This window comes from Danio rerio, chromosome 10 (genome assembly GCF_049306965.1).
Source record: "Danio rerio strain Tuebingen ecotype United States chromosome 10, GRCz12tu, whole genome shotgun sequence".
NCBI classification, from domain to species: Eukaryota; Metazoa; Chordata; class Actinopteri; order Cypriniformes; family Danionidae; genus Danio; species Danio rerio.
In genome coordinates, this window is record NC_133185.1 from 24,569,700 (window position 1) to 24,586,721 (window position 17,022).

Below are 17,022 nucleotides of genomic sequence, written 5' to 3' on the forward strand. Positions count from 1 at the left end.
TTTTGTCAGGTAGTGTACAGGGGCGTTAGGACCCACACAGACTGCAGGTTGAACATTACTTCCGACAGCAACCTAGCTTTCCCATGTGCTCTCCCTGCTTAGCTTCAGTGAGCTACCGTATGAGAGGAAAACAGCTCTTTTATATTAGGTGGGCTCTTTTACACTCTCTTTCCTGAGTCACTATGAATGATGTCAGTTTTTTTATATTTTTATATTGTCAATATAGTCAAAATGCCCCAGCCAACAGGTATAAATAGATACATTTTTTGTCATTTTATTTGCAATGCTTCATGGGATTTTTTCTTTACCCCTTAAAAAGTTGTTAAACACAGTCTTGTATTTTATTTTTTTTTTTCATAATTTGAATTACTGACATTTCAGACACAATTGGTTTGTATAGAGGAAACTGAAAAAAAAACTGTAAAGCACTGTGCAGCCTAAAACAGGTTGGAAACAGCAGTTGGTAACCAAACAATCTTGAAGACTATTGACTTCCTATAAAACACACCTTAGACATTTCTCAAAATATGTAATTAGCAAATCAAAAAAGTTCCCAACAACTGGGGTGATGACACGAATTTGATGACAGAATGGGTGAACTGACTCAAGAATCAACACTTAGAAGAAGCACTTAGGAACGTCATGCTGAGTTGACACATCCATAATTTACTCTGTCTCACTTTTTAATGTCAAGCTGGCAATTTTGTATATTTTTTTTCTACTATAAGAGAAGTTTTCCCCTAAAATAAACTGTTAATGAAAAGGCACTGACTATGTTACTTTAGAAAAAGTTTAGGCTGTAGCAAATACACTGACATCAGTTTCGGCCATATACATTAACCCTTTAATTAGCACTCTAAGAAAAAGAAATTGACAGATTTCTTTGGTTAAATTGTTCTTGACACCACCATAAGCAAATTGAGTTTTTTGTTTTAATGATTTTCTGTAGACAAAAGGTCAACCGGGCAGTTCCGATGATTGCTGTACTTGGTCAGAATCTGTGATAGATATTTAACACTTACAGTAGTGTGCTCTCATTCATTCATTCATTCATTCATTCATTCTTTCATTTTTGTTTTCGGCTTAGTGCCTTTATTAATCAAGGGTCGCAACAATGGAATGAACCAGCACATGTTTTAGGCAGCGGATGCCCTTCCAGCCGAACACTGGGAAAAACACCCATACACTCTTGCATTTACAGACACACTACAGCCAATTTAGCTTATTCAATTCACCTGTACCGCATGTCTTTGGACTGTGGGGGAAACCGGAGCACCCAGAAGAAACCCACGCGAAGACAGGGAGAACATGCAAACTCCACACAGAAATACCAACTGACCCAGCCAGGGCTCAAACCAGCGACCTTCTTTCTGGGAGGCAGTTGTTCTACCCATTGCACCACCATGACGCCTTAAAAATCTTAACTTAACAATTAAATGTATTTTGCAGCTTACACCAATAGAATTTGGCTGCAGATGATCAATAGGACATATTGTGGTCAGACGCAGAAATGTATTTGGCGAGAACTCTCACAGTGCATTATGGCTATTCTCTTGCCTTTTATTGTACACTTGTTATTGTGGTGCATTGTGGGATTGATTGAGTGTCCACTGTTTCGTCAAATAGTGAACTATACAATGGTATGAGGGGCGGTTGTTGGATACAGTCTTGCTGCTGCCAGATGGGCTGTATTGAGTATTTTGGAAAATGCTGTATCAATGGTTGTGCGAGTGGGCAGTCTTTTGGTTGTGTGAGTGGATCATGGATGTGCAGCCAACAAATCTTCAGCAAAAATGTGATGCTATCATTTTAAGAATATTTTTAGGACGTAGCAAAATCTAAATACCCCTATAGGAGATTTTTTCCTCTCCATATGCACCCGACAAAAACATGCATGTTTCCTGCAAAACACTTTGCAATTTTGAGTGTGCTTCACGCAGGTAAATGATCTGAACAAATCACCTGTTGGAAAAACAATCTTTACTACATTTCTCTTTTCACTAAAAACTGTTACAAATATATAATAATATTATTAATATTAAATGACTTCTTTTATCCTCATTTGTAAGTCGTTTTGGATAAATGAAAAGTTTATATCACAAGATATACACTGATATGTCCGTAAAGACATGTCACGTCATCCATCATTGCATTCTCAAGTGATATCTCACAGGCAACAAAAAACAAATATGTAATGTTAATTTTGTTCATAACATGCCTTGATTAAAAAGCATATATTGTGATATTTCCTCGAAGTGGTTTGAAGTTGTCGAGCTGATCGCATCATCATATTCTGTGCTCTGTTGCTTCATAGTTTGACAATTGTTGTATCTGCAGTCATACTGCAGGAGAGTGTCTGAAATCTGCTGACATCTGTTAATTGGCCATATGTAAGCATGTCAAATCATCAATCGAAGGCCACAGATTTAACCTAGGATTAAAGGCAGTTCTTAATTGGTAAATGAATAATTTCCAGAACAAAGCCAGGAAATAAAAGTTACCATTACTGACATCCACCACGCAATTTTATTTTTCCCGGAACATGATGTTACTAATCGATTATAGTAAAAAAAAAAAAAATGCATAAAATTTCTAAACAGTCTTTAATTATTTCTGCAATATAACGTTATGGGTCAGCCATGGATAAAAAACAAACAAACAAATATGTAGCTACAAACATAAATTGCACGAAACCTCACTATTCAGTTTACTTACACCACTGACTGAATCGCTTTGATTCAGGGGCGCAGTTTCATTCTCTCGAGATCTTTTTTGATCAGGCTCATAATCAGATTTACTCACGGTTAATATATATATATATATATATATATATATATATATATATATATATATATATATATATATATATATATATATATATATGTGTGTATATATATATATATATATATATATATATATATATATATATGTGTGTATATATATATATATATATATATATATATGTGTATATATATATATATATATATGTATATATGTGAGTGTGTGTGTGTGTGTGCGCGTGTTTAACTGCCTGGGTGGCATTTTGAAAATACAAATATTATTTAGGGAGGCCACTTTCTCTCACACAAACCAATGCAGGTAATCACCACGCAAAAGTTAATGCCAGATCAGTTAATGATCTGGCAAAAGTTAATGCCATGAGTATCTGACATTTGTTCAAATTAAGCTGATTATATATTTAAATTATTCCCTGATTATAGGAATCTTTTAGGATTTCCTAAATTTTCCTCAGACAACTGAATCATGTCTGAAATCTCAGACATCGTGTGAACAGAGCTAATGACGGCCATACATTAGTTCTAATGTATCCATAATCATGGTATGAGAACTTGCATAAACACCACAGAGCTATTATTTGACATGCTCGTCATTCTTTTACATAAGCTCTTCTTTATTTGGGCACCTCATTATGCAGTGCAATGCAATTCTCAGCAGATGTTAACCAGCAGGTATGATGAACCCCCAGAAGGCCGCAGGCAGTCCTTGTGGCTGGATGGAAGCTAAATGGATGAGCACCTGCATATGACTATGCATATATAATCACAACCAATGAAGGCAGATTTGCTCAGGAAGTCCACATATATTGCGAGTGTTCATTTCTCATGCAAATCAAGTCTTTGTGACTGTATTTGCACCAGAAAGCTTACTGGACTGTCAAAAATGAGTAATTACTGTAATATTCATTTTGTAAGACCGTATAAACTTTTTTTAAGGAGTTTAATGGTTCATTTTTAAATGCGCATTGTTGATTAGATACAGCCAAGTTCACAAATACTCTGTCTGTGATGTAATAAGGAGTCATATAAGAGGATAAAGTAGTGTTGTTTTGGCTTGTAGATCTAGTTATAAACTAGCCCTGTAGTTGAACAGCAGATGCAGGCATATATAACATATTAATTAGCTGTCATGTTTTGAGACAAATTAGTGAAGAGAGTGAAGATAGACACATGATGGGTGGATGTTGGAGGAAATGGAGCAGATGGAAAATCACTGATGAAGGACATCAAGATGGCAAACAGGAAACAGCTAAATATATGCAGAGTCTCATGAGAATATATACAGTACTTTACCCAAAATTCAAAGTTTGCTGTTATTTATTTAATTATTTTTTTTACTCTCAAGCCATCCAAACTGAGATGTTAAAGATGATTTGAAGCTGTAACTGTTGTTATTGGGGAGTCAACTGCACTTTGAAAGTAAAAAAAAAAAAAAAAACATTTGAAGGCAAAAGAACATGAATATCTGTGGCTGCTGAGAATTCAATAGGTTGTGAGGGGATGTTGTTCAACAAGATGATGTGGTTTTGCTAGTATTTATTTTTTACTTAAGATAAAAAGTGCCATTTAAATGACAAATGACTAGTTAAAATGTTCAAATGCATTAATGATCTTAGAGAAAAATTACACTTGGAACTCCAGCAGCAGATAGGCCAAAGCATCGTAACATAATGGAAGCAGCTGAACTGTTACAGCTGCCAGGCACTTTGGCAGCAAACATCTGACAGCGACTGTGCTCATGTGTTTGTGTGTTGATTTCATTCGCAAAAGCAAAGGATTATCATCAAACCTTGAGCTGATCTCTGTAGTGCAGTGCTGCTTTTTTACAGCTGTTTGCTGGATTTTACAGTCTTTTGGTAGACATGCAGTTGATTATTGACTCAAAGTAATTAATTTAATAGACAAATAAACAAAAAATAAAAAGAGTATACCTTTGTTTGTGATCAGTTTGCCTCAGTACTAGGAGGTGTTGTTGATTTAAAATCCTGTATTATACAAAATCTAAAAAAGAAGAAAGTGATTTTTAATATTCCATAATGTCACAAAAGTGCCATTTTTAAACACAATTTTTTGTTTTAAATCAAAGTTAATATGGTGATTTGCTTTGAGGTTTATTGATAGTTTAACGTTTTAAGAAAGACTTTTTAATCACTATATGTCTATCAGCATAGGGCTGCACGATTAATCAATTAAAGATCACAATCTCGATTCGACCCAACACACGATCCCAACTCTGCTTTTTCTACGATTCAGCCAATTATATTTACAGGGTCAGGAGAGAAGAAAAGGCAGCCGCACATGTCTTCACTGCAACATTGACACCTTCAAATGGCTTAAAAAGTGTCACATACTGTATTTATAAGGTATAATTCACCCAAAATGTCATTTCCGTCCTCATGTAATGATGTGTTTATGGTCACGAAATCGTTTGTTTACTACAGACAACGCGCGCATGCACGTATGACACCTACTTTAGTGAACAGAACCTGCATATGCTGTGAATAACAGGTAATAAAGTTGTAAATAACGTTCAGTTTGTTGCACAGAGTGATCAATTGAGGGTCATGCGAGAGGTTGGATTTGCATGCATGTATTTTTTTCTCACAGTGACAGCAGCCATGAGCAGCACTCGGAAGTGAAAGTAAAACCTGTGCGCACATCATTTAAATGATCATATCGCATTTTAGATTTATGATTACGACAAGCATTTGATATGATTTTTTTTTTCTTTTATAGCAAACACAAAGTGTTGTGCATGAAAATAAATGTTTACTGTGTCAGTGTAACAATCCTAGCCTATATATAATGGAAATATAATGGTCTAATAATGTTGTCAATGACAAATGACAAGCACATCTCTTAAACATAATAAATTAACTTCAGAATTATGGATAGTTGTACTCTGATGTCATCATTTTACTGTGAATTAACAAAGAGGACATATTGAAAGTCTGTTCAAGTCCACCATAATACAAAATTTAGCATTTTAAGCAACAGTAGAGCTACACATAGGCTTAATATGATTATTGTTGTTTTCCCATATGTTTGAGAATTAACAATAATTATAGTCTAATAATATTAACCTTTATTTTACATTTACAGAATCGTGAGAAAGAATCGTGATCTTTCTTTTTAAGCAAAAAAATCATGATTCACATTTTTGCCAGAATCGTGCAGCCCATATAAAATTAAGGGGGGAAAAACAGTCAGTGCCAAACCTGACTGGTTAGATTTAGGTTGTGACATCAGGTGACCAAGATTCAATGTCCTAGCCAGCGTCAAAGGACATGTTAATTTTAGGTTATGTTGGAAGTGACCAAAATCCAACGTTGAGCCAACATCTTAAACCAACGTCATATTGACGTCAAATACTGATATTTATTAGTCAGATATAGCAACCAAAATGACGTTTCGACATAAACCCGATTTTCATTGGCAAAAAAATGCAACATCCCCACAATGTTGGGGTACAACATCAATTTGACGTCATGTTAATGTCCTCGCCGGCTGGGAAAGTTGCATGCATTGTTGCACTTTGTCGCAAATTGCTGAATCAAATCCCTGATCAAACAAAGTTGAATAGTAGATTTTAATTGAATGTTGCCTTTAACACTAGAGCTACATGTTTGTCAAGTTTGTATTGTAATAACTTTAATAAATTTGACAAATAACTATAGTTCCCTGACTTTTCCTAATTGTCTAAGTATGTCATTCTAACATTTATTCCTTGAATTGGCACAATGGTCAAATTGAACTTTTCTGTGCCTTTGAAAATTAGTTCCCATATGTTGCCTAGCAACATTTTGCTAACAAAAACTTACTGATAGTAAAACTTTTCTCTCCTGCTTGCTGTACAATATGAGATTTTAACCTTCAGGGGTGGTCTAGAAACATTTATCCACCTATATTTTTTGCTATATTTAAAAAATATATAGTATTTTTGCATAATGACTCCATAAATATTACAACATTTGAAGCTTAAATACAAAAAAATGTGACTAGGGTTGTCATGATTCTGGCATACGGTACCAATCTATACTGTAAGTTTAAAAGTGTTCATTTCCTGCTAGGATTTGAGCACTGTTGAGCACGTTCTTAAACACTGCTGATTTGCCATTGTGTTCACGTTCACAATAGAAATGACTGGCTGTGAAGGTCATGAGTTCACCAAACTCACCGCCGTTTCCTGAGTGTACCCACAGATATAGGGACACTGAAACATTTTAAAGCCGCGATTCCTTAGTGGATTTCCTCATATGTCAGCTTAAAGACAAACCAGCTGATCGACGTGACCTTGAAACGCTCCAGTGTATTTGGTGAACTGATGCCCTTTACGGCCAATCACAGTAATTTCTGCTGAGCAGGGGAACACAATGGCAAATTAGCGTTGTTTAAGAATGTGCTTAACAGCGCTCAAATATTAGCAGGAAATTGACGTTTTTGAACTTTCAGTACAGATTGGTACCAAATTCCAGTATCGTGACAACCATGACACAGTCAAATTAATTCAACACAGTTTATAATGAATGGTCCAAATGACTAATGCTATTACAATTCTAGTAACTCCAGTGTTAAATATCAGCCGATTCGAATGTCACCACTGGATTGAATGGGTGCTATCAGTGGTTATCAGCTGATAGATATGGGCCAGTAGGGGCCTTCTTTGCCCACTAGTAGGCTTAGAAGGTTTTTATCATCCATCCACATAGTTAATCAGCCATGGATCACATATGGTTGCAACTGGAAGTTAACAAAATTATTTATATTATTTATTAAATTTCCCATTAATTGTCTAGTCTTTTCAGTATTGCTGATTGACCATGTGGATGAATGAATGGCACAGAAGGCTCCTACTGGCCCATATCTATCAGCTGATAACCACTGATAATGATTATTCAATAGAGTGATAACATTCGAAGGGGGTGTAAATATCTACTTAAAATTTTCAGAACTTATTCCAAGATAATCACTCGGACTTCTTCAACATTACTAGGATGTTTTTATTCAGATTTAAACAAATATCTCTGACACATTCTTGAGCCTCTGTCTTGCCCCCTTTTAAAACATCACAAATGAACCAAGACTTTTATTTATTTATTTATATATATATATTTTAAGTCGAAGGAGCTGTTATTTTTGATCATTCGAAATCATCTCTGTCTGTCTTGGCGTTACTCTGCGAGTGTTATGGTCTGAAACCATTACATAAGAGAAAGGAACAGAGCGAAGACAAAAAAAGTAAGGCCACACGATAGATTGCACACTATAAAATACACCAACAATTGACCCTCTCTGCAAATGGATCTTTTGTTCCGCTCTCCCGGAGCACTTTTCTTTGAATATAATCCAAGTCTTTTGGCGAGAAAGAAATGATTACACATAATAACAGCCTAAGACGAACATCATTGGCACTGACGGCTCTCCATGGTGATACGTTTCACATGGCTCTCCGCTTTTGTTCTGGTTCCCCACGTCTTCGGCTTTCCAGCACATGCTAAAGGTTCTTTTAGAGATAAAACAGGAAAAAAAAAGCTTGACATTTTCTTAAAGAATCCCATATACTTACAAACATCATTATACACATTGTACACAGGGCAGTATGGTCCGAGTCGTTTCAGCCGGATTGTAGCTTAAAAATGTGTCGCTGATGAATCCTTGAAAAACAGACTCAGGAAATGATTAAAAAGGGCACAATTTTTTTTCTTTTCAAACTAAAGAAACATTTACATGGAATCGTTGGTTATGATTGAGGCAGTGAGCACTACTGTACTGATGTGCGTGGGGAGATAGCAAAGAGTTTGTTTGACGAATGCTCTATTTCTCTAGGTAAATATACAGCGAGAGTTTGTCGATGGTTGGCCGGCTGTTTTTAATCAAAGTTCTTCATCAAATGTCCATCAGCTTTAAAACTATCGTGGACTTCTTTCCTCAAAAGATGACGTTTCTCAGAAGTTCTCTGCCAGTGGTTCCTTTCTTTCTCTTGAATGGGGCAGTGGTGTTTGAGTCTGTTACGAGCTCTTTTTTTCTTTTGTTTTGACTGTTTTTTTTAAAGATGGCGTGTGAGACACACATACACACACACTTAGAGAGAGAGAAAGATCAATGTCACTTTAGAGAAGTCCTTTGATTGAGGTCAGAAGAATCCATCAGATGCTTCCTGGTGCTGTAGAGTCAGGCTGTGTTTACAGACCCTGATTGACCAGTGCAAAGGCCAGTGTCAGTGTGGCGGCAGAAACACTGATTGAAGTCACAGATGAGTGTCTGGCTCTGTTGTTGTCGGCCTGGTGAGAGCCCACCGAGTCAATGGAACCCTCCATATTGCGGTTTAGCACATTCTGTGGACATATTATAAGGATTTTTAGTTATCTTCTTTGCTTCAAGGATTTGTTCACCCAAAGTCAGGACTGTCATTATTTACTTATCCTCATGTCATCCGACTAAGAATTTAAACTTTACTTCATCACACATATATGAGTCATATGAGAACATCAGATTTCAGAACTAAAAACTTCCTCTATCTAAAAACAGCATATAATTAACGGCAGCACAGATCGTGGAATGAGTTACTTTGTTACATAATAGTGTGGCTAAACTCCACCTCTGCAGAAGTTCAACGCTTAAGCCTGGTTTATACTTCTGCGTCAAGTGACCGGCGTAACCCACGGCGCATGCAACGCATGTAGCTGTGCATTTATACTTCTGCGCGCTGTCTCTGTTGGTCTGCATTAACACTTCCGAAACGCTAGTTGGCAGTGAGGTGTAAATGTTCCTCTGTGTCGAGTTTCTTCGCTGCTGTTTTGCTTTTCCTGAACACTTCCGGGATGTACAAATGGCTTAAACTCGCTCATTTTGAGGCAGGAACCGGCGGACGTGCAACAACTTTAACTATGAGGTAAACACAAAACTTTCCATCATGAGCTCCTTCACGGGACTCCACACTTGTAAACAATCGCTCCATCAGGCTCGCACCATTCAAGCGGCTCTCGGTCCCGCCCAGACTCGTCAGTGCTACCAAGCTGACCAATCACAGAGCTTGCACTACACATCGTTGCGACGTGTAGTTACATTTTTTAAGAGGTGCACGTCAGCAACGCCGACGGCCACGGCGAAGGGCTATGCGTCAGCGCCGAAGCATACGCCGGCGTTTGACGCAGAAGTATAGATCAGCCTTTACTTTTACATTACTGTCTGGTTAACTCCTCTCACCGATTCACAACGCATTAAGTAAATTACATTAGTAGTCAAATGAATGTTTTAATACTAAATAAGTGTAACAGGATTTACGCTTAACATTTATGACATTTGAAACTTTTCTCTATCGAACTATTACAAAAACAAAAACTCAATTGATCTGACAACCCCAAATCACCACCTATGCATCGAGTGCACAGAAAAAAACACATTTATTATTGACATAACAGGTTATATGTCAGAAATTAGAGGTACACATTTCTTTAAGTTAATAAAGATATTAGCATTTAAAGTTAAAAAATATTCATTCAAAAATAATGAAAAAAAAAAATGCTTCATCATTTACTCACCCTTTACTTGTTCCAAATAAGTTGTATAACCTGTAACTAGGGTTCAGAATCTGCGGACATTTTTTTTTGCTGTTTCTGCTAAGAATTTTGTAAAAGATAAGCGGATTTATGCAGAATGGTTTTAGGAGTATAATAACTTACAAACATTTACATAACTAAATAAATAGACTTAATAATGAACTAAAAATCTGTGGCTTTCTGTCCGCGAAGATTCTGCATGGGCCTACCTGTAACCATTAACATCTATAGTAAAAAAATAAATATGGATGTCAGTGGTTACATGTTTACAATATTATTCAATTATTTTTTTTCATGTTTAATATTAATCATAATAATGATAAATACATATATAGAAATAAACAAAATATGGGTTGGAACATGTAATGGTTGAGTAAATGACTTAAGTAAATTTTTGGGTGAACTATCCTTTTAAACCATATATTTAGTCATCTATTTATGATATTGGGATGAAACTAATGGTTTTGATCTCCAGAAATGGTACATTTAGTCATTTAAGCAATATACACAAAAATATGTGAAGTGGGGACCAGGTTCATTTATTCATTCATTTTCTCTTCGGCTTAGTCCCTTTATTAATCCAGGGTCGCCGGAATGAACGGCCAACTTATCCAGCACATGTTTTACGCAGCGGATGCCTTTCTAGTTGCAACCCATCTCTGGAAAACATCCATACACACTCATTCACATACATACACAGCCTACCCAATTCACATGTACTGTATGTCTTTGGACTGTGGGGGAAACCGGAGCACCCCGAGGAAACCCATGCGAATGCGGGGAGAACATGCAAACTCGATACAGAAATGTCAACTGATCCAGCCGAGGCTTGAACCAGCAAACCTTCTTGCTGTGAGGCGACAGCTCTACTGCGCCACCGTGTTTCCCTGGGACCGGTTCATGCAATTTAATTTCAAAGATAATTAGGGGCAGATTTATTAACAGTTTATGCCAACGCATGTCTTTTGCCATGAAAACACTACTGTCTGTATTTACTAAACATGCACAGAGAAGCATAGCACGACAAAAGGTGTGAACACTTTCAAATTAGACTTTCACATGTAATTACAAGTAGGAAATGAAATGATCGTAATACTATTATATTATGTCGATATATTGTGTAGGTGAAATGCGTCTTACCTCATCAGCACATTCAAAACTGTTAGAACATTTCTGCTCACTGTCCTGTGAAAACACATATCAATCATATTTTTAGCATTTTTTAGCAACATAATCCCGTTGTATAAATAACCCCAGTTCTGGAATTTTAAAGTAAACCCAGTTGTAAAGGATCTGTGTAATAGGGATCTTAAAGGTGAGGTGTGTCATTTGGCAATTACTAAACTTGTGTTCTAGCTTAATGTGAATAAACTGTAAGACATTTGTTGGTTGATTGCTCAGAAAAAAATTTGACAATGTTTAAATGCAAAAAAATAATCTAGTAGTAAGATGATTGACAGCTTAATCAGACTGAAAAGCTTTTATGTAAACACCTTTATCTGTAGAAAATCCAGCATTTATGCTTTTTAATGGAATGACTACATTTAGACTGAAACAAAAAGTGTGAATGCCATGTAAGGATAATGTGTGTTTTTGAGTCTCTAAACAACCCTGACAATCCAACACTGTCTTAACCAATTGGATGAGTTGGGGGCGGCACTGTCTGCATAGATGACCAATGACAGATGGGGGACAGACATTGGCAAATATGACAAAAAAACAACAAAAAAAAAACAACAACAGATATCTGCTGATTGTACTGAAAATAGAAATTATTTGACCAGTCACATTTGCTTTGTTAGTTTTACATTGGTTTAGAATGCCAACTCAAATATCAACTCATGTTACCCTTAAAAGTTATGTCCCGTATAATGGGGATTTAAAAATGCTTGTTAAAATGTTCTTGAATTTGTAATGAGAAACCTGTTGGCAACAAAAGAGAAATGTTTAAAAAATAAAAGTCTTAATGTCAAAAGTAGGGCCATGTAGTTTAACCTTTGGAGAAAATTTTTTTTTATATTAAATACAACTACTACTACTATACAATGTAAGTTTTCGTCCCAGTTTTTCAAGAAAACGACAACTACAGCCTCATTTATTTAAATCTATAATTAAGAAGTCTATGAAAAACTGCACAATGGTTTGCTTGATTGATTCTTTGAATTGCTTTTCCCACAAGAAACATGCAATTTTTAGAGCTGTTCTGCGGTTCAGGCAATGAAGTAAAATGTGAAAGAAAGAAAGAAAGAAAGAAAGAAAGAAAGAAAGAAAGAAAGAAAGAAAGAAAGAAAGAAAGAAAGAAAGAAAGAAAGAAAGAAAGAAAGAAAGAAAGAAAGAAAGAAAAAGAAAGAAATCCCTGCTTAGTTTTTTTTTAAGATAAGCACTCAACTTCAAAGGGTGAAGCAGCTGCTTGAAACAAAAGCAAACAAACTGAAACCCAAGCAGAACTTCACAGACATCGAGACATTAATAAGCAAAATTAATAACTGATACTTTCACTGCCCTATTTAACAGCACGTTCAAATCCCTGACTGCATCAGGGAATGGATTCATCTCAGAAAACACAAATTTCTTTTTGTACTCATCTGTAAACATTCCATGGCAAATTCACTAAACAGTTGCAGCCATTTTGCGCCCACAACATTTCATAGCAAAATCCTGCATCATATTCACCCACCATCTGTAATCCAGTTTAACTGAGCTCTGTCTGCTCTTGTGTAGCAACATTAGCTACAAAATACCATTAAACTCTTGTGCTTTTAGTCTTGTGTTCACCTCATTCCCAAAGGTGGCTGGCTATTTTGTCATGTTTAATAGAATTTTGAACAGTTCCAGTAATTTGTTGACTAATTCATTCATCTGTGTGGATAAAAGAAGATCTTGTGTTGCAGCATCTGTCCAATTAGATGAACCACTGGATGGAAAAGGACAGGTGCAGTTCAGTATGGCTCAATGTTGGGGGCTTTTCCACTATGTTCCATATCTAGTACCAGATACTTTTTCTGTTTCAATTTCAAGTGAGATTCCAATTGAAATGTACCAATATTAAAATGTGACCTATACACACTGCTAATCACTGAAAGGTTAAAAAGGGCAACTAACCCATTTTTTATACCACCCAGAAAAAGAAATAAGAAACGGAAGCATTATGGTCAGTAGAAAAGCTCTAGACATTCCTCTGGTAAGCAGATTTAGCAAGAGCTGGATGGGATGACCAATAATGAAAATAATGATGTCATGGGAGTAGAGATGGTTCAACTATAGCAATAATCCCAGCCATTTTATGTAGCACTAAACTGCTGTGAAAATTCAAATCGAGCCCAGCAAAAGTGAACCCAAGTGAGATGCGCTGTGCTGATGCGTACAGTAACACAGTGCAGTATCTGCTAATTTGCTGGGATATTTATGCACAACCATTTCTAGGGATTACCAGATACCAAAATATCCAGTGAGTGGCAGTTTTGTGGATGAATAGTTAATTTGATAGAAAGGTGGCAGTAATTCAAAAAACCATTAGTTGCAACCGAGGTTTCCAGAAGAGTATCACTCAACACACAACACATTAAACCTTGAAGCAGATACATACAGCACAGAAAACTGAGACCACTATTCATACAAACTCGCCCAAATTGTGCAGCCAATAAATCTGCTTCAACTGCATCATGAAATCATATCAATATGGGCTAAATTCTCAGAGGAATGTTTCCATCACCTTGTTGAATCTGTGCCAGAAACGGCTCTTAAGCCAATAGAGGTCCAACCCTGTCAGGGCTCAAAATGAACCTTTTTTTGATAGCACCGGTGCTCCTAACTTAAAAAATCTTAATAGCAAAAATGGTCTTTTCATGAGCTGCAATATTAGTTTTTTTATCTCTGTGAATTCATGCACTTTTGCAATGGTGAATGTGGTGTCAGTCTCATGACTGACAGCATCGTGACGATTAAATAAAGATTAAATAACGTTAGAACATCTCGTGCTTTAAATGTGTAGATTCAGTGTCAAACACTGGTACGTAAAAACTTCGTCCCACCGGCTTTACGGTAAATGGCTTTAGTCATTTTCATAGCAGACTTTAAACACTGGAAGTCTTTTATCCACTCTTCGAAAAGTGTAAATGCTGGATTGGCATTCATTACATGATTACTAATAATACGTGCCATTATTTGTAACTTTAGGTGGTTTCTAAAACTAAATCTGCCAATGTTGTTTTTATTCTGTCGGATCCAGACCTTTACATTTTCGTGGCTGTAGCTCCCTCTCATCAGACTGAGTGATTGACAGCTAATATTAACCTATCCATTCGTTTTCTTGTTTAACGCAGTGGGCCAATAAGAAGAGCTTGAAGGCAGGGCAAGCATTTTGGGCTTTGTTTACTACAGCAAGCTGACATGTCAACTGTTTTAAACCATTCCTGAGCACTGCGTTTGGTGTTTTTAGGTGCAAAGATGCTTAATGCGTGAATGCCTCCTAATTCTGCGCATGTGGTGAACATTTTGCTGTGAAAACTGGTTTGCACGACATCAACTTTATGCACTTACACAAGTGCTCCCAAATATATTTTGAGGTCGGACAGATCAAGTTTTGGGCACATATGCAACCAGAACCCTCGCAATTTTGAGCCCTGCCTGTACTAGCTAGGCGTAGTTAATAAAGTAACCAGTGAGATGAAAAACCATCTTTTATAAAATGGATGTGCTTTTGCTCATTTTTATAAGGAGTTACTGCTTCAATGAGAAATTCTTCAGTGCATCTGCTTATTCAATCAACACATTTCATACTCAAATCCTTTACCGCCAGCACAAGTTCAACACATTCAACTTGTAAACTCACCAAGTAATCGAGCAGATATGAGCGGCAATGTCAGATAAGCACTTTTCCACAGATTGACTGTTGCCTCCTACGACAATTGCCAGAGACATAAATTAAAATAGTTATTTCCCGCGCGACTTTATGATATTTCTGTCTGCGGAGTTTTCATAATTTGTTTCAGCATGGATGAGAGAGTACAGTCATTTTCTCCAGTACCCAGGGGCTTATAAACTGAGTCCTCAGGACTTAGGACAGAACTGCGTGGCACGATATGATGGAAGTGGTCACACAAAGCCATATCTCTATAATGCAGCTTCTTTCAAACTCGGATTAGCTGACAAATTAGTGTTTATGATGACATCATTCATTTACATGGGATTACATGGCTTCCTGTAGGCAAGCCAAAACATGCAACCAAACCATGCTTAAAATCAATGCGACAGTCAACATGAAATAGTTGACTACAGAGAGAGGATTTTCATTGGGTTCACACTTTAATCTTACATCTGAGCAGCCTCTCAGCACCAAGACACACAGCTTTCTCAAGTATTACACAGCACACTAAACGAATAGTTCACCTCAGAATGAAAACGGTCACATTTCATCACAATTGAGTTTTGTAAGTACCAACAGCCACTTTTTAACTGTTGGGCTAAAAGTTCACCATTATTGTTTTGTTTAAACTAAGTGCCATACAAATCCTGGTTATTTGCCCCAGAGCAAAGCCCGGTTAAGACCTCGAAAGTGAGATACTAGACTGACCCAGTAATGCACCGGCACATTCACTATTGCCCTGACAGTCGAAGGGCAGCTAATGAGGTTTGTTCTTGCATGCCAAGCACGTTTGAAAGAGCTTCTGCTTTTGCTCACTGATCAATGTGTGTATGTGAATAAAAGAGAAATTTAAATCTGCTCATCATATAAAGTGATCATGTCTCTTCAGAATTGCAATCCAACCACATGATGGATTGCATATGGATTTATTTTTTGACCTCTTTATCTTAAACATCCAACTTTTAATGTAAACATGCCATTGATGAGATCCAGAATCTGATCTGAAGATGAATGCAAGTCTGATTGTTCTGAAATGACAAGGATGAGTACAGTAAAGGATGACAGAATATACATTTTAGGCTGAACAAACTCTTTAATGCGGACAGCCAAGCTGCAGGTCCACTTTGAACGGCCCCTGCATGAGCTGACAGTTGCTCTCAGTACTTGAATTATTCACCTGCGCACTGAATTATACAACCGTGTTTTTGCTTCCACTAGACACTCTGCATATCTTCAGGTAAAACAGGATTTTTTCCCCTTCATAGAGGGATTCTGCTTGCCTCAGTTATTTTAATGATTGTAAATGTTGATGTCCTCAAGGTTTGGCCTAGATTTAAGTGGGCTTTAATGGAATTTGTGTGTTTTGCTTTTGTACATGTATAAAGCCCCGATGCAAGTTTTAGCACTAATCTTGACATTCCGAGCAATTTGATGCTAGAACAGGACGTACAGGACTATCCAAATTTAATAGCATTTTTCCTCCAGTGAGGGCTAGCATAAATATCATTGTACATTACAATAACTGAAAACTAGGGTTTTCAGAAGATAGTTAAATAATTTTATGATGTTATACATCAAATATGTAGTTTTGTTTGCTTTTTATCACCAGATTTGTTTAATAATAAAAAAATAAATACCATAACTTGTAAAATATCATATTTCCACACCTACAGTTCATCTGGAAAGTATTCATGGCGCTTCACTTTTAAAAAAAAAAAATAAAAACTGTTACAGCCTTATTCCAAAATGATTTAAATTAATTTATTTCCTCAAAATTATACACACAATAACCCCATAACGA

General features: G+C 36.5%; 2 protein-coding genes across 4 annotated transcripts in view; one reads left to right on the forward strand and one right to left on the reverse strand.

The window, feature by feature from the left end:
- The first annotated feature begins 216 nt into the window (after nt 1-216).
- LOC141376343 (uncharacterized) overlaps nt 217-17,022 on the forward strand; it is a 254,500-nt gene continuing 237,694 nt past the window's right edge. Inside the window, exon 1 of one of the 2 annotated variants that reach the window (XM_073914622.1) lies at nt 217-922. The gene's annotated coding sequence lies outside the window, so the exon portion shown is untranslated. The remainder of the gene's footprint in view (nt 923-17,022) is intronic. The other variant, XM_073914621.1, reaches the window with a different exon arrangement.
- The window catches only part of gfra2b (GDNF family receptor alpha 2b), a 90,957-nt gene continuing 81,717 nt past the window's right edge, over nt 7,783-17,022 (reverse strand). For both annotated transcript variants that reach the window (XM_688234.9, XM_073914626.1), the window contains exons 8-9: nt 11,498-11,542; nt 7,783-9,133 (exon numbers count right to left, since the gene is read on the reverse strand). In XM_688234.9, coding sequence (XP_693326.5) covers nt 8,981-9,133; nt 11,498-11,542 — 198 coding nt within the window. In that variant the 3' untranslated portion in view covers nt 7,783-8,980. The remainder of the gene's footprint in view (nt 9,134-11,497; nt 11,543-17,022) is intronic.